At 52.4% G+C, this 17,484-nt stretch overlaps 2 protein-coding genes across 5 annotated transcripts; both read right to left on the reverse strand.

The window, feature by feature from the left end:
- Positions 1 to 2,228: 2,228 nt before the first annotated feature.
- Positions 2,229 to 6,868, reverse strand: Rem2 (RRAD and GEM like GTPase 2). 4 transcript variants are annotated; one of them, XR_002792376.2, is made up of 6 exons: positions 6,653 to 6,863; positions 5,003 to 5,338; positions 4,653 to 4,726; positions 3,654 to 3,861; positions 2,637 to 3,329; positions 2,229 to 2,377 (listed from the first exon to the last, which is right to left on the reverse strand). XR_002792376.2 is itself a non-coding variant. In XM_063236901.1 (5 exons), exons 1-5 carry the CDS (start codon positions 6,753 to 6,755, stop codon positions 3,034 to 3,036), a joined length of 1,014 nt encoding a protein of 337 aa, XP_063092971.1. In that variant the 5' UTR covers positions 6,756 to 6,868; the 3' UTR covers positions 2,229 to 3,033. The 4 variants fall into 4 exon arrangements, 2 of the variants coding, with proteins under 2 accessions (XP_063092971.1, XP_023422775.1); XR_002792375.2 differs by having other exon boundaries at positions 2,229 to 2,381; XM_063236901.1 differs by having other exon boundaries at positions 2,229 to 3,326; positions 6,653 to 6,868.
- Positions 6,869 to 11,215: 4,347 nt separating this feature from the next.
- On the reverse strand, positions 11,216 to 17,395 carry Lrp10 (LDL receptor related protein 10). Its single transcript, XM_003474501.5, has 7 exons — positions 16,807 to 17,395; positions 16,375 to 16,419; positions 15,789 to 15,924; positions 13,928 to 14,118; positions 12,796 to 13,813; positions 12,391 to 12,520; positions 11,216 to 12,278 (listed from the first exon to the last, which is right to left on the reverse strand). Exons 1-7 carry the CDS (start codon positions 16,955 to 16,957, stop codon positions 11,691 to 11,693), a joined length of 2,259 nt encoding a protein of 752 aa, XP_003474549.2. The 5' UTR covers positions 16,958 to 17,395; the 3' UTR covers positions 11,216 to 11,690.
- Between the last annotated feature and the right edge of the window lie 89 nt (positions 17,396 to 17,484).

A 17,484-nucleotide genomic window follows, 5' to 3' on the forward strand; every position in this document is an offset into this window, starting at 1 on the left:
GGTCTGGGGCTAAGGATCTCTGCCTGTACTGTATACTTATACTCTTACTATCTTCCTTAATACAACTCGTAGTTCTCCACACAAAATGAAATGCAGGGCTCCTTTGCGTTTTGCATGTGTGTGTGTGTGTGTACATGTGTGTGTACCAGGAATTAAAAACCCAAGGAGCTCTGAGCTGTTATCTCCAGACCTCCCTGCTTTTTAAAGTTTTGAGGCAAGATCTTACTAAATGGCCCAGACTGATCTCAAATTTGCCATCCTTCTGCTTCAGCCTTCCAAGTAGCTGGGGTTATAGGCATACTCCACCATACCCCATTCAGAGATCCTTCTTCAAACATTTTAGCATTAAACTAGGTACAGGACCTGTGTGACTGCACAAGCCACACATCCATAAAGCTAGTCCTGTATCTCATCTTCCTGTGGCTTGTCCACTAACAACTTGATGGCAATTATGCTCACGTCTGTGAGCACTCAACTGTCCAGGTTGTTGCAGAAACTCTTCACATGGAAATTCTCACAGCACCTCAAACTCCTCAGTTACCCTCAACACACACACTCTTCCAGTCCCAAATCTGATTTCTTACCTACTCCTATTACCTGCAGTACTCTTCTTCTTTTAATTTACAGCACCTTTGCACTGAATTCCAGCCCCAGGCGCTATACTGAGAAATTTGCTAAGCTGCCCTAGCTGGGCTTGAGTTTGCAATCTTCTTGCTTCAGCTTCTCAGAGTGCAGAGATTATTGGAATGTGCCAACACACCCAGCCCTTTTATCTTTTCCTTATCTACTCTTTTGCCAAACCCCGTCAGTGCTCTAAAATCTATGCCTCATCTCCTTTTCCTGTCACCCCCCTCAGACGGTCCTTTGTCACCCTCCATATATAGCACTGTTACTGGCCCTTGAGCTCCACTCTCCCAGCACTGTTCTCCCAGGAGACCCTCCTGATCATGTGGCTTCCACACTCAGCAACCTTCACTGACTCTCACTTCCTACATAGTCAGGTGCAAACTCCTTTGCCTGGCATTTAAGGTGCTGTATGGTGGGGCCCCCAATCTTATTTTCCACACTCATCTCTTCTTCCTCCTCTTCATGTCCCTGAGGTTTCAACCCAACTGTACAACCATCTGGTCCCTCCTTGGCCCCATGTTTTCCTGCATTTTAGAATTTGAACTGCCTTCCTTGGCTCTTGTCATGTTCCGCAGAGTTTACACCTTGCCTGCTCCACTACAGCCATGTAATTTCTCCAGCTCTGACACCACAGTCAGCTGCACATGGCCCTGCCCACTGTGTCCCTGCATCTCTCCAGCTCAACTCCCATTTTTTCCCCAAATCCCTATTGGAAGAGGAATCTCAGGTGCAACTAAAATCATCATGAAACGTCAACCAACAGTGAAATCAATCAGCTTTGTGGCTTACTGGGTGACCTCAGGCGAGCTACTTAACAGTTTTATCCAATGTAAAATAGGTAGTAACACCTTATATAGCCATAAAGAACTAACAAACAAAGCCAGTGTATCACTAGGGACAGTGCCACTATTCAAATCATCTCATAACTCCTCTTTCAGAATGCAAGGAAGTCAGAAGTCTGGCCATCTTTCTTCCCACCAAGTGCTGGGAGGTGGGGCGAAGCCCAGCCCTGAGACACTCAGGTAGCTGTGCCGGCTGTCTAGGGTAGAAGAGAGCTGCTGCTTTTGCTCCCTTTGTTCAAACTCAGGGCTCAGGCAGCAGCAGGCGTGGGTGTCCCCAGGGGAGGTAGTGACAGCTTTAGTGCTCACACAGGTTTTGCAGGTGACAGCTGGGACTGTCGGGCCCTGCCAGGAGAGGTGCTAATAGACTCCATGATGCCCCAGTTAATGGGCTCCCGCCCCCCGCGCCCCCCGCCCCATGGATATGGGTCCCACAGAGAACCAGTTCAAGTCAAAGCTGAAACGTTCTGGGAGCTAAATGGAGCCTCAGGTGGGGTGAAGTCTTGGCGCCAGAGCTGCTGAACGACGTCTAGCAGGTCTGTTTCTCTCCACGTCTATTTTCTCTTTTTGTACACGCACAGTTATCTGCAAGAGCTCCGGGTCGCCGGAACTCTTACTACCACCGGACAAAGTTCCAGAGCCTCCTAGAGATTAAATTCCTTGCTCCTCTGGGCCCCCTGACCTTTCTCGTTTATAACAAGTTGCCATCCATATCCCTCCCAAGCCTGGGAGCTCCAAGAACGCAAAGTCAACGTGAACAGATGAAATAGAAAAATTATTTATTGAAAAGGGAAGGGATGGGTCCCTCGCTGGTGCCTCCTAGGACCTGGCCAGGGAATTGCCACCACTCTGCTCTTTCCAGCATTCAAAGGCAGAAAGTTGTCCTGGGATATAGCTCAGCGACACAATGCCTGCCTGACAAGCACGACATCGTGAGTTCGATCCCCGGTACAAAAAAAAAAAAAAAAAAAAGGCAGAAATTCTGTCCACACTTTACCTTTAATAACCTTAAAGGGAAGTACCATTGTGGAAGAGTAAATCACAGAATTTAATCTCAAGAATAGCACTTTCAGCCCCTTCCTGTTAAGCACTTAAGGGCCAAGTGGAGCAGCGCGGCAGTGAGAGGCAGAGTCCTCAGAAGTCTTGAGGAGCGGGCTCTCCGTACCTTACCTTTAACACTTAAAAGCGAGGCATGTTCGGTGTACAACGGAGGTCCTCTCCGTCCAGGAGGCTACAAACCGCTTTTCCAGTTGCCGTTTTTAGAATTTCTTTACCGAAGTGACCAAGCGTTAAGAAAACAAACCAAATACCTTCCAGGATTACTTTCCTTCCTGACCGGACCACTACCCCTTCCACATACCTCCCGGCCGGGGCAGCCGACCAGCGGAAACGCCGGGTGGTTCTGCGCGGTGAGGCCACGCCCACCACCCCCGCCCCTGTGTTCACCCCAGAGCATCCTGGGAGTTTTTGGTTTCCTAGACGGCCTCTACAAAAGAAGCTGGACCTGGGCAGAGGCAAGCTGAGGGCGCGGTGGCCATGACGACCGCAGTGGCCATGGCGACCACACTCAGAGCACTGAGAGGTCGTGACACGACCTGGAGCGTTGTTTGAAGAACTTGGCGTTGCGCGGCACCAGGTTGGCGAGGAAGCGCTTGGCCTTCTTGGTTAGGCTCTCGCGCCGCATGGGTGGCGCGGGACCCTGGGGGCTGCCAGACTCTGGCCGTCGGCCCCCAACGCTGCCTGAGCCCCGCCGGAGCCGGATCTGGCGCACCACGCCCTCGAAGAGCTCCCGCGTGTTGTGGTGCAGCGCGGCAGATGTCTCGATGTGCTTGCAGCTCAGCGTCCCGGCCAGGTGGCGGCCTTCTGCAGGAAGGGATCAGCTCAGGGTGGGCCTGTGCAGGTCCCCCGAGCGCGGCTGAAAGGGGCTGAGACTCGGAGCGAGAAAGGATCCTATGTTGGGTGGTGGAGGTGCGAGGTGGAGGGTGCAAGCGGCCTTGGAGGAGAAGTGAGGGCGAGCGAGAAAAGATTCCTGGGGCCCGAGGTGTGGGGTATTGGGACTCTGACCCTAAGCCTGGGAACTAAATGCAAGTGATTTCGTGTACCAGCGAAGGTAAGGCGACTTTTAAGGAGAGAGACCTCTCTGGAGATTGCAAGTATGGAATCATGGCATAGGCTCAGGATACACACCCTCCAGTGACACCTCCCGGGAGCGCGCCAGGTCGCTCTTGTTTCCCACGAGGATGACGGGTATGTCGTGGTGGGGCCTCCCAGCCCGGAGCCAAAGTAAGGTCTCTGGAACTTTGGAGAAGCTTCGTCGATCGGTGACTGAGAAGACGATGAGAAAGGCATCTCCTGTCTCAAGGCAGTGGTCCCGCAGCCACCCCCCAGAGTCTCCCTGCAGAGGAACAGAGAGCCATGAAATGTTAGGACTGGAGGCATAAAGAGACTAGCTCTGCGTCTCAAAGATGAGGAATCCAGCTGTGAGGCAGGAGCTTTCTGCGTTGGACAGCAGAGTTAGTTAATGGCAGAATCTTCAGACCTAGTGTGTTTGTGGAGGTAAAAGTCCTGCATGGGCATGGAGTACTTGTGGACATAGGATCCTAGACTATATTAGCCAGCCTATGTGTAAGTTCTTTTTTTTTTTTTTTTTTTTTTTTGGTCTTTTTCCTTTTTATCAGTAGGGGGTATCGGTACAGGGGATCGAACTCAGGACTGCCTGCTTGCAAAGGCAGGCACTTATGCCGCTGAGCTAAATCCCCAGCCCCTATGCTTAAGTTCTTAATTCAGAAAAGGCAGCTATAGTAACCTTATGTGCAAATGTTCCAAAGTCCTCACTCTTCCCCTTCCTGATTACTCTTGAGTCCTCAGCTCTTGTTACACACACTTCCCAGGCTGAAGGATTTGTGGATGGGGTCTGTCTCGGTCTGGCTTGAAGCTGCAGGGCTGGTCAAATTCAGATCCTGACTTTCCCCTGGGTCAGAAGGTCCTATAAAAAGTGGCTCTTTTGCCCATGGACCATGTGATTACATATCGGTATGGCTCTTTGCTCTCAGAGATGGTATAAAAGGTCAGGTTCCAGTATGTGTTGAAACCAGGGCCTGCAGTCCTGCTAGTCTTCAGCCAGATTGCCTCTCCCCAGTTCTCCCAGCCCTCATCACCTGCTTATAACCACATCTTAGACCTCACCTGTTCCCAGATGTCATAAACAACTAAAGTCACTTCCTCTTTATCCACCATGATGCGTCTTTCATATGTGTCTTCTGTTGGGAAATAGAGAATAAAACCCATTAGGATGTTCCCCAGAACTCATGAGACCTGGTAACCAGGAAACCTCAGATCCTAGGGCCAGGGAACCCCCTTCAAGGAGGCTGCCACAGAGAACAGTGGAGAAAGTTCTTTGGTTCTGTGGGGGGGGGGTGCTGCATATGCTTGGGGGGGCTGCATATGCTTGGGGGGCCTGCATATGCCACAAGCACATGGGTTCCTGAGTACACTTGGCCCCTGAAGGTTTTGCATTCTCCTGCATTCTCCAGTACCTGCATTCTCCAGATCATGCGTACTCTCTCCCTGGAGACCGCCAAAAGTGCCTGCTAGAGTGCTCTTGCCTACACCGCTCTCCCCCACCAGCATGACCTTGAATACTCCATCCTTTTGGGCTGCCTCTCCCGAGCCCAAGGAATCAGAAGAGCCAGAAGATGAGGCCTGAGGTGGCCAGTCAAGTTCATCTACAGCCTGGGCCCGCCGCAGTTGGTGCTTGTAGGGTAGAGGCATACTGCCTCTTCGTCTGGGAGCTCCAGGAGCAAGGGGTGGCCCGCTTGGGTCCAGCCCTGCTAACAGTTTCTCTGGCTTCTTCAGAAGTATAGCATCTGCTTCTAGAGGGCAAAGAAAAGGAAGCCATGAGTAGGGTGTGCCCAGCTATCTGCAGAGAGCTCAAGCTGTTTGGCTCCAGTATCAGAGGCCCAGTGCCCTGTTAACTGTGACCTAGAAGTTTTTCTTTTTCTTTTTTTTTGTCTTTTTATCAGTACCAGGGATCAAACTCAGGACTGCCTGCTTGCAAGCAGGCACTTATGCTGCTGAGCTAAATCCCCAGCCCAGCTGTGACCTAGAAGAAACAGAATCTTTGGCCCAACCTCTTCCACTAAAGTACTAAAGTCCCCCAGAAACCTGACCCTTGAGCTTCAAGGAGCTGGCATAATGGCTTCCCCATTATAGTTCTAGGCATGACCTGTTCACAACATGCCCCGAGCACAAGGGTACCTGTGCGCAGGCTCACAACCCACTCACACATACACTGACACAGGCACACCCCAAGCTAGGTCTCTGGCCCTGGGGATTGGGGAGGCTGTCCTTCCTTCCACCTTGGGACCCTGCCTCTTCTCACACTGGCAATCCCCAGGCTGAGGAGGAGCAGGAGGGATGAGAAACTGAAGCTGCTGCCCAGATTCCAAAGAGTAGGTGCTAGTAGCCTCAAAAACTTTGTGGGGTGCCTGTTCCAGCACTCTGTAAGATGATGCCTGTGTTGTTCTTTGTAGGTAGATGGGTGTGTGAGAGGCTACTTCCCCCAGTGCATGCTTGTGTGTGAGAATCTTTCTGCATCCGTGGATGTCCCTGTGGATGGCAGAGAATATTGTGTTCCAGGAGAGGTAGAAGTGGGGAGAGGGAGAGAGAGAGAGAAAGAGAGAGAGAGTGAGTTAGCCAGGGGGAGAGTGACAATGCATGGTCAGGGTAACCAGAGAACAACAGACACAACAAAGAGGGGTGGAGAGAGGCTGGAAATAGCCCAGGATCAATATTTGGCCAGCAGCCAGGGTCTCCAGGAGCCAGAAGAAACCCTTACAACAGGTCCCCAGGGTAGCCCCCCAGCTGTGGTTCCCAGGCTTGTGGGCTACCCCTTCCTTCCCGCTTCCCTCCAGGCTATCCCAGCCTGTTATGAATGGGGCTGACCCAGGGGGCCAGGTACCAGTTTCTCAAGAAAAGCCCTGGACTGGTGGGGGATGGGGCACTTGGGTAGTTCCTCTCCCCTCCACGACGACGACCCAGCCCCAGTGCGAGGGAGCAGGGTCTTCTCTACTCCCTGATTGGCTTTTCTTCTCTTGCTGATTGAGCCCCTAGTTCTGACCCTCCCTCCACAGCTTCAGCTCTTACTCCTATGGTTTCAGCTGGAACCTGCTCAGGTTAGCTCTCACCTGGTGTGGGTGTCCCTGGTGGGGAGGCCTGGTGGCTGCCGAAGGGACAAAGTGCTGTGGTTTCTGTGTCCGTGTCCATGTCGGCGTCGGGGTCTGTGTGCATCTGTGTGCGTGTGTGAGCACAGCCCAGCAGCTCGCAGCACCCGCTCCCAGTCGGCAGCACTGTCAGCTTTTCCGTTTAAGTACCACCCCCCCATATGCCCTCCCCTCAGACACCTGGAGGAATGTCCCGCCCCCTGATGAGGTCACATATGCTAATGAGCAGTGATGTCAGCGGGATTCCCTCCTTTGGCCCCCCCTCCCTTTTCTTTGTGTCGTTTTCCTCTGGGAGCACACTCACTGCAGTCTGGCTAAAGCAGGACAGAACAAAGTCAGTGGGGCGGCAGACTAGCATTCAGAGCAGACTGGGGGGGGGGTGCGAGCTAAGAGTGGCAGAAGGCAAAGTCCTGGGGAGGACAGAGTCTTTTCCTTAGGGAGCCAGAACTATGTCTCATTTGTCTCTGTTTCCAACCCCTATCCCAGTGGGTGCTCAGTGGCTAAACAGAGGGATGAGAGCACCAAGACTAAAAGCTGATCTGAAAGGCAAAGAGAAATAGGCGGAGAGATGCAGGGATAGTGCAACAGCCAGCACACCACTGCTCCATCCTGCCTCTGGGTGAAAAGGTGCAAACATACCCATTACCCAGCCTGGCCCCAGGCAAGTGGGGGCTCTCTGGAAGCCACTTCATTTGGGCAGCTTCCTTTACCATTTCCAGGTATTTATCTGCATTATTTCCTTTCTATAAGTCTTCAGGCACAGGGTGGCAGGTGGGTTCCCTGTTCTAAAACAATCATGTGGTGGTCACCAGAATTCCCACCTAGACCCTTCCAAGGCCAGTTTTTTATTTTACACTACGGTGCTTTCCCTGTTACACATATCATCTTTTGGGGAGGAATAATCTATTTTTGCTGTTCTCACCAGACTTTTCCAATGGGAGAGGCAAAAAGTAATCCTGACAGTAATGCACACTGATACTTCACATTATCTGAAGTGAGAGCAGGAAGGACTCCTCAGTAGCTAAAATACTCATGCACTTGCTCATTAGATAAGATCCTTCAGTCCTAATCACAGCTATTTATTCTCATTTTATTCACAATTTTAATGTGTCTATGTGTGTTCCTGTAGTAATAGATCAGAAGCACATTTAGAGCAGCAAGTGATTCTACAAAGGAAGAAAGGGAGGCACCCGTTCTTCCTTTTTAAAGGTGAAGATTCAATAAAGGACCTCACGCTAAGCATGTGCTCTGCCACTGAGTTAAAGCGCAGCACCATCCCCAGCCCCAAAAGAAGCAGGGTGTAAGATCACAGTCCAAGGCAGTGGGCTAACCTCTGACACACATCCTGCAGCAGGCTGTTTGTATCAAGCTCTCTAAAAGGTTGGTCAGCACTGGTCTATTAACATATAAAGTAGCACTGCACATCTCAACAGTAACAGCTTCTGAAGACACTGCTTCAGGGAAGCCATCAGTTTGTATGAATTACCCTCAGCAGTTTAGAAAATTTTATATTGTATTGCAAATCTGCTGAAGATTAGTGTAAAATTATAAAATTATTTCCTACCCAGAGGAGCTCTTTTCTAAAGTTTTGTTGTGCTGGGCCTTGCATGCACTAGGCAAGTGCTATACTGCTGAAAACTATATCGCCAGACCTTTTGATTTTTTTTTTTTTGTTGTTGTTATTGTTCTTTTGTTTGAGACAGGGTCTTGTAATGCAGTTCAGGCTGGTGGAAGAAGAGAATTCACTTTGTAGCCCAAGCTGGTCTTGAACCTGCAAAAATCCTCCTGCCTCAGCCTCCTGAATGCTGGGATTATAGGAAAGCGCCACCATGCAAGGCCAGAGCTTTTAGAGACAGGTTCTCACTAAATTCCTCAGGCTGGACTCAAAACTCACTACCTTCTAGACTTAAGTCTCCCAAGAAGCTGGGAACATACCTATGAGACACTGGTCTGGTGTAAGTCTTACATTGTAAAGGTACAAGCTTTATATATCTGGAAATTTCACCTGAATTGAATTCAGACCCTAGCAAGTTTTCTGCTGCGACTTTTGCCTCCCTCAATTCAGCCCTAAGCCACAGCAGGAGGCTGGTTTTTGCTCTGAGCAACCTGTCCCCCTCCTCAGGCTAAGGGGCTAGAAACTTCTGCTTGAGCACTTGTCCATGACCAGGCACCCTCAGGAATGGCAAGTTTCTGAGGGTAATGATATTTGGAACCAAACACTGCCAGGTATGAATCCTCAATCTAGGAAATGGGGTTGATTAGGCCTGTAACAGAGGTCTGCTGTGATAGTAGCTATGTGTGACAAAGATCCAGCAGAGCCGGCACCTAGGTCTGGGGCTTCGAGGCTTGTAGAACTTGGGGTTGTATAGCTGGCAGTCTTTTCCCCTCCTGCTGGAGCCTTGCTCAGGCTGATTCTGTGCTTTAAGGACTGTTATTTCAGATTGGAATCCACAGCTTAATCTTCATCTGCTGAGAACATCCTCCCTCACCAAGAGCCTTGACAAGGGGCCCTACCCCCAACAGGCACCTGGAAGAGTGGTATCATGAGAGGGTTTTGAGTTGCCCCATGCTAGAGTTTGAATATGGAAAGTGCCCAGAGGTCCCTTGCCCCTGGTTGTATTAGGAGGTAAGACCTAGGGGGTTCAAGTCCTTGGGGGAGTACTCTAAAGGAAACCAAGGGCCCTGGTCTCTCTCTTTCATTCTGCACTAGATGAATGGTTCTAACAAGGCTTGAGCTGCCATATGTGAGGCCTGGGTCAGCAGGGTCTATCCATCATGAACTGAAATCTCCAAAACAGTGACCCAAAAGAAATCCCTCTTTCTCTAAGTTGGTTATCTCCAGTACTCCTTATGGCGACATAAAGCTACTGACACCTTGTTTCTTTTTCCTTGGGTTTCAGTGAAAGCAAACTTGAGTGTGCCCCCAATGCCCCTCACTTGGGCCCTATACTCCTAGAAGAAAAAAGGTCTGGAATGGGTCAAGGGGTGAAGACAATTAGATCATGAGCTTTTGAAATGGCTGTGGAGGAAGAGCCCTGAGGGCAAAGGCTGGGTGACAGATGGGAAAGAAAGCACCAGGATCCTGCTTGTTTTCAGAGCCCAACACTGGGTGGGTCCACAGGCTGTTAGCCTTGGGAAGCAGGCCCAGAAGGGAGGGAGGACTGTGAGCAGCACCCAGGGTTTCCGGATGGTTTCCCATCCAATCTCTGGGACAGGCATGGAGTAAGAGGAGCTCAGTTCTTCTGTAAGCCAAGAAGCCAGGCCCAAAGGTTACACCTGGGCGCATACCATCTTTGCTGCTGATTCAGGTTCCTGCTCACCAGAAGAGGAAATTGTGTAATTACTGCTAGTGAGGATGTTGACAGGGTGTAATCCACAGGCCCCTCTGCCACTAGGCTGGGAATGGTCGGCCCCAGGGGAATGGTCCAATGGCAGATGCCTCAGGGTCTTTCCCAAGAATGGGCACGACCCCTGGTTCCTCCACCCTTCTGTAGCCTTTGTTCCCCTGTTCCTATCAAACCCTGCAGCAGCCACTATACCTTGCTCTCCAGGGACAAGGTTTCAAAATTCTACACGGCCAGCTCTTTGCCTCTGGCCACTGCTTATGCTGCTGCTTTTCAAGTCCAGGGGCTGGCCCTCAAGTGTTTGCCTGTCCTGTCTAGAATTCTCATATCTGTACCAACTGCTGAGAACATCTTTTTATTTATATGGAGACAGGGTCTCTATGTAATTCATATTTGTAACAATTCTCCTGTCTCCCAAAAGTATTGGAATTACAAGCATGCGTCACCACACCTAGTTAGAGAGCAATTTGGAAAGGGGATTCCTTTCGAAACAGGGTCTCATGAGGCAGTTCAGGCTGGCCTTGAGCTCATTTTGCAGCCCAGGCTAGTCTCGAACTTGCAATGATCCTTTGGCCTCAGCCTCCCAAGTGCTGGGATTACCCGTGTGTGCTACCACACCTGGCTAGCTGAGAGCATCCTTTACAATTCTGATTGAGCCCTCTTCCAGAAAGACCCCCTGGATTTGGTCATGGTGATGCCAGCACTTTTATATCCTGAATATTTGTGATTTTTTTTTAATTTATGGTTGCCTGCTTTGAGAGAGCTGGGCTGAGAGCTCATCTGCCTTGCATAGCACAGATGACTGGTGAGATGGAGGGCAGAAGTCACAGCTCCTGTGTGCCTCCAGGACAACCTGCTCCTGTGATCTGCACTTGAAGAGCACTTCATAAATGGGAACTTCCAAGCTGCAGGGGTCCAGATGGCTCCTGACTTCATGCCTGGCACTGAACAGACGACTGGTACTCACCCTTGGGCAGCGGGTAGAGGTGGAAGGGGCTGGTCCTTTAAAAGGGTTTCTTGAATTTGCTTATCTTCTGAATGACACAAAAATCAAGAATGGGGTGGCTGGAAGATGAACAAAAAGACGGCAGCAGGTGGGGCCTGCGCAGAGTCCCTTCTTTATGTAGAGGTAGAAGAGGGGGTAAACACAGGCTGAGATGGCAGGAAGGCAGGGCTCAGCTGATTTGTAAAATGTTAAAACTTATGATTCCTTTATTTTTTACTTTGATTTCCTGGGCAATGGCCTGGTTATGGGACAGAGATATTTGGTACGTGCTTTTTGGTAAATCAGGTTCTCTAGGGATGGAGGTTGGCAGAAGCTCTGGTTCTGCTTGAAACCTCCCCTTGGACGCTGGTGGGCTTCCAACCAATTGGCATTCTGCTGCTTAAGGCCACTTCTGGGTGAGGGTTTGGCAAGAATGGAGTGTCCAGGCCTATGATCCTTTAAGAACCATATGTTCCGGATAGCTGTAGGATGGGGAGTGGGTGGTGGTGGTGGACGGTGGTCTCTGGCTCTATTCAGAGAGGGGTCTCACTGAGCACTCTCCCTGCTGCAGGATGTCTAACTTTCAGCAGCTACACAGGTCAATGGGGGAAGCTGAGCCACCCTCTAGAAGGTTGTGCCACTGTGATTAGAGGCCAGAGGGTGCCAAGTCACCTCAGGAAAGCAAGGGCTCATCCTCTGCCTCAACCACCCAGACTCCTGGCTCAGCCAGTGGCATCAGCAGCACATCATCCTCATCCTCTGGAGCCAAGACTGCTGTGTGGGGCCCAGGCGGGGTCCAGGTTGGTCCTGGGGGCCATAAGCTTGGCAGGAGGCGGCCTCGTAGGGCCTGCACCACTCCAGACAACAGGGATGGCTCTAAAGGCACTGAAGGCAGTGGCCCCGGGGCCTCAGGGACGGTAGGGAGGGCTGGAGTTGTGCTGGCACACGGGAGAGGGGTCTTGATGGGCAGAGCAGGGGCTTGTTCCCCTTCCTGCCCACCTACTGCCCCACCCTCACAGGCTGAACCTGTGCTGCCATCCAGGCCTTCTGGGGGAGCAGAGGAAGGTGTGACTTGGGACCTGGTCTCAGGGGTCCGAGCTGAAGAGTTGATTCGAGGAAGCAGACCCCAGCGACGGAGTCGGCGAACCAGGCGACGCATTGAACGGCCCCGCTGGCGGCGGCGGCCACCTGAGGCACCCCCTGGGGTCATATCCTGTCGCAAGATCTGTAGCAGAGAACGCAGGTTGCCCAGCACTGAGTTCTGCAAGGAGAGGAGGTAGAGGTCAGTCAGAGGGCTAGCCAGGAAAGTGAAGGAGGTGCAGTGTGGGCCATAGTGGGGCCAGTACGGGATCAGTAGGGGCTGGAATACTCACATCATTGGGGTTCTCCGTAGGAAAGTCCTCCACAGGCGGGATGGCACCCTGTGCAATGAGCTGCCCATAAGAGGGGGGTGCCTGCTGTTGCACAATCTCAGCTTCCATCCGGGAGAGGGGTGCAAAGATGCTGGGAGGAACAGGGGCTGCTCAGTCACCGGTACCCCTGAGTCAGGGCAGCTTGCCCCACCCTGACAGGCCTCTCCCCACTGCACCCAGTCCAGGAGAGCTGGACCTACACAATGGCATTCCTAAATATCATCTGATGTCCCCTCCTTCCTTGGGATTGCTTTCCAAGAGCTAATCAAGGTGGGTACCCAGATAGTTGCCTGTAGTTGCACCAGTGGCATGGTCCCACCTTGTCTTGGTCCCCACACTTCTACAGCCAGCCCCACTTCCACTGACCTGTATTCCTGGGTGCGAATGGCATAGAGTTTGCAGGTACAGCCCAGGGCAATGACCAGCAGCAGGCCACATACTAGGCTGCCAATGACTGCAGCTGTGATGACCTTTCGGGGCAAGGCATAGGAACATTCCCACTCATCGCTGCCATCGGCACAGTCTGGCTGCCCATCGCACACCCATGTCTCATATACACACTTCTCATCTTGGCATCGGAAGTTGCCAGGTTGGCAGTGCCGGCATCGTCTCTCATCAGCTCCGTCAGCACAGAAGGTCTGGTAGTTGCAGCGGTCAGCAAGTAGGTAGCAGGCGGTAGCACCAGGGGTGCCAGCAACCCCACAGGGGAAGTGTCCGGGTGGGCAACCAGGGCAGCCCTCCTCATCCGTGCCATCGGCACAGTCCCATGAGCCATCGCAGCGCTGTGCATCGCTGTAGCAGCGTTCCCCTAGGCTTTCACCAGCCCCCAGGCCAGAGCGCAAGCCACAGGGCCGGTCCCAAGGCAGACAGTATCCTCGCACATGGTAGGTAGCATTGAATCCCCGACCACTGTTCTTAGCAGGTGTGTAGTAGGTCACAACAGCCTGGCCAGACAGTGTCTCGACAGTGACAGCCTTGCCATTGCTGAAGTGGGTTAGACTGCGGAGCAGCCGAGGTGTCTCAGGAGGCCCAGGGCCATCATACACATGCACTGCATCCCCTGGGCCCAAGTCTAAGGTGGTGAAGCGCACGGCCAGCCGCCGGCCATCGTGAGGGTCCAGCAGCCACAGGCAGGACTGGGGGTGGGAGACTGAGGAAAAGTGTGCAAATCCAGGGGAGGAGAAGACCCCATAGAAGTCCTCCAAGGTAAGATTGCAGGATAGGATAGGGCTGGCGTCTGGGGTCAGGCTTGGAAATAGGTCTGAGCTGCAACCTGCTTCATCAGAGCCATCGCCACAGGCATCGACCCCATCACAGCGCTGGGCAGCAGGAATACAGCGGTGGTTCAGGCACTGGAACTCTTCCTGCAGGCACATCAGCCAATCTGCAGAGGCATCATAGAGAAGGACTCTGAGGCACCAGCGCCTTGGGACCCTCTCCTCTTCTCCAGGTCATCCAATGTCTGTCTAATGGGCCCTCACCCTCTTGTCCAGCCTACCTTGGCTGTAGGAGAGCAGAAAGCCCTGGCCCATGGGTGCTCTGGCCCCAGCATAGCTGTAGGTGATGGTGACATTGCCCCCAGGCAGCTGCAGAGGGCTGGCAGGTGCCTCACACAGGGAGATCAATGGCTGAAGAGGAGAGCGCAGGAGTAAACGCTCTGAGCCACAGGCCAGGTGCAGTTTCTGGAACCTACAGAGGTAGAAGAGAGCAGGACCTGAGATATTCTAGACTGCCTCCTGCTTCTTCCACCTAGTGCCAAGAAGCACAAACAACTGCTTATCCATGACTCAAAGAGCCACATGAAAACTCAGAGTGAATGCTGGATGTAGAGATACCTGTCTGTAACCCCAGTACTCTGGAAGGCTGAGGCAGGATGACTGCAAGTTTGAGCTTAGCTTGGGCAAATATTGATTAGTAAGACCCTGTTTTCAAGATTTAGCAAGACCCTCCCCCACCCATGGAAAACTCAGCCAAATGTAAACAATGGGGACAGTCCTAACAGAGGCCATGGCACCATGAGATCACCAGATATATTCTGGGATCCTTTCGAACAACTAACTTGTATTCCAGGATTAAGTGAAGAACAGTTTTATTAAGAGAGCAAAAATTTTATTGCTTTCTGGTTGTTGTAGTAATATCATCCAACTATGGCTAGATAGTTCAACGAACCAGAACTCACTAATCCTCAGTACCAGCTGAGCAAGACTGACCCTCAAGGAGGCTCTCTCCAGATCGCTGGAGATCTCTCCAGATCTCTCCCTTTCTGGATAAATTCAAGGCAAGTAAACTGTGTGAAGCAAATAGCTAAGTATTCACCATAGACCTTGACCTGGGTAGACTTGGAATGTTTAACATATATGGGAGGAACTGGAGATGCAGCTCTGTGACAGAGCACTTGCCTAGCATGTGTGAGGCCCTAGGTTCAATTCCAGCATTATAGAAAAAATTCACACCAACCAACCAAACAACCAAGAAAACCAAAACAAACCAAACCAAAACAAAGCAAAACCCTGAAGCCAATAAAAATGATTATGACTAGTTGTGAATTTCAGGCATGTATGTATAACAGATTGAAGAACTCTTGAGAACAGTTTCATCTGAGGCCAAGACCATTTCAAGAGTGACCATGGTCTTTTGGAGATAGCCAGGCCTCAAACTAGATAGGCACCTCTGCCAGGCATGGTGGCACACACCTGTAATCCTACCCTTGAAGCAGGAGAATTTCAACTTCAGACCAGCCTAGGGTACATAGTGAGACCTGTCTCCCCCATCCTCTCCCAAAAAAAGAAAAAAGCCAGATGTGGTGCTGCATACCTGTAATCCTGACACTTTGGGAAGCTGAGGCAGGATGACTGGAAATTTCAGCACATCCTGGACAACTCTGCAAGACTCTCTTAAAATAAAAAATAAGCTGGGCCTGGTGGCACATAACAGCAATCCTAGCAATTGGAGACAAGTTCAAGGCCAGTCTGGGCTCTGGACTACATAGTGAGTCCAAGACCAGCCTGAAATGCATAACAAGACCTTATCTCAAAAAATAAAACAAAACAAAAAAAGCCCCAAAAGAAAGCATAAAAAAATTAAAAATGAAAGAGCTAGGAATTTAGCTTAGTGTGAAAGCTGTGAGTTTGATCTCAGTACTGGAAACAAACAACAAAAAAAAAACCCCAAACAAAAAGTCCACCTCAGTCTAGCCACCAAATCTGGCCCAGAAGGAACCCAACTTTTTGGCAAACTAGACCAAATAAAATTCTCTCTTCCTGTTGGCAAGGATGGAAAGGCTACAGAAGCTGACTCCTGAAGACATCCAGAGTGGGTGAAGAGGCAGGGGAGAGGAACCAGCCTGTCCTGCTGCTCACCTGACTGTCACAGTCTGCTCCTTGCTGCCCAAGATGATCCAGGTACAGTTGGCGGGGAAGCTGCGGCTGTCCCGGCCCAAGGGCCTCTGTAAGGTCCCCTGCACTTCCAACAGCAGTGCTGGGGAGTTCGTACAAGCTGGAGGGAGGAAGGTGGGGACACTGGTAGAGAGATCTTAACACCCCCAATCCTCCCCAGGCCTGTCCTTTTCAAGAAGGAGCAAGCCCCTGCCCCAGCCCATAACCTCTCTCTTCCTCTCCACACTCTTCATAGCTTCACCTTAACTATTACCACCATAAACAATGCTCAGGTCAACTTCATGCCAGCCCCTGGGCAGGAAGAGCAGGAAATACCGTCTCTACTCTGCTGAAGACTATTATTCTAGCAAGGGAGACTAAGCAGGGCTATTCCGCAGAAAAATGAAAGGGTACCTAACAACTACGAGGTGAGGGCCTGCACTGTACCTTAGTCCCCCATCTGTAAAATCAAAGATAAATAGTCTTAATAAATGGCCTTCATTCTAAAATCACAGTAGGTCAGTTCTAATGCCCAAATCCCACGTATAGCCACGGGGCTCCCTCTGCTTACCACGATTAGAGGAAATGGTCCGGTCTGGATGGGCCAGAGCGCCTCCTAAAGGGAGAGCCAGAAAGGGCAAGAGAGTAAGTGCACGAAGTTTTCTTCACCCGAACTCCAGAAGGAGACTTCCGGGTAGCTTCAGGGTAAGTGCAGAGGCGCTGAGGACTGCGATGTGTGACTTGGAAATAAGGCCCGCCGGCGGGGATCGTGGGGCTGCTAGGGTGATCTGGGAACGCCTGAGAGAGGTCCAGGGCTGTGCGGAGCAGCACCGCGCAGGGGTTGGGGCGGGGGACAGCGCTGGGAGCGACGGCAGGGCTGGGGGTCTCGGGCATGCAAGGCAGGACAGGGCGACGGGTGGCAAAGCAGGACACTGGCCGGGCCGGGCCCAGTGACAGCTCTGGCGACTGGGCTCTGGGTGGATCGTCGGGTCTCGGTTCTTACCAAGGAGGAAGAACAGAAGGATGGCAGTCAGCATCCCGAGGCGTCCGGAGACGCAGGGCGAGTCCCCGAACTCTAGTTGTTTCCCCAGCGGGGAGGCAGTGGCGCCCCGAGGGTCCAGGCTCTCGGGTGCCGCCGCCCCGCGGGGGCTCATGGCCAGGGCTCGACCCGAGCTCCGCAGGCCAGGGCTGGGGGCGGGGAGGCGGCAGCCGCCTAGGGCTAGGGGCGGAGCCTCTCGTCAACTTCCGAGTTGTTTCCTCCAGCCGTCGCCGCCCGTCCTCTCCTGGGGGCGGGCTCCGAGGTCCCGGGACTCGGCTCCAAGCAGAGCCGGGGGCTGGGGCGCGCCCTCTTCTACAGTCAGGCAGAAGGCCGCGAGCGTCCTCGTCCAGGCCCAGGCCCGGCTGCCACCTGCCGGGGCTGGCGGCCACTTCCTCTTCAGGCCAAACTTTGCCGACTGTCAGCCCCCAGGGATGGTCCACGCGCCGCTCAGCTTATCCAGCGCGTCCAGTCCTCAGGACGCGGCGGGGGAGCGGGTGGTGAAGAGGTGCGCGGCGCGATTCCCCGGCCGGTGCCCGGGCGATACCCTAGCCTGCCCGGGAGTTGGAGCGGCCAGGCGGAACGAGGGAGGGGGCCGGGAGCTTGGCCCCACCCCTGCCAGTCAGCGCCAACGCCACGCCCACA

The sequence above is a fragment of the Cavia porcellus genome, unplaced genomic scaffold (genome assembly GCF_034190915.1).
Source record: "Cavia porcellus strain 051 isolate PalLab524CR breed Dunkin Hartley unplaced genomic scaffold, mCavPor4.1 scaffold_26, whole genome shotgun sequence".
NCBI classification, from domain to species: Eukaryota; Metazoa; Chordata; class Mammalia; order Rodentia; family Caviidae; genus Cavia; species Cavia porcellus.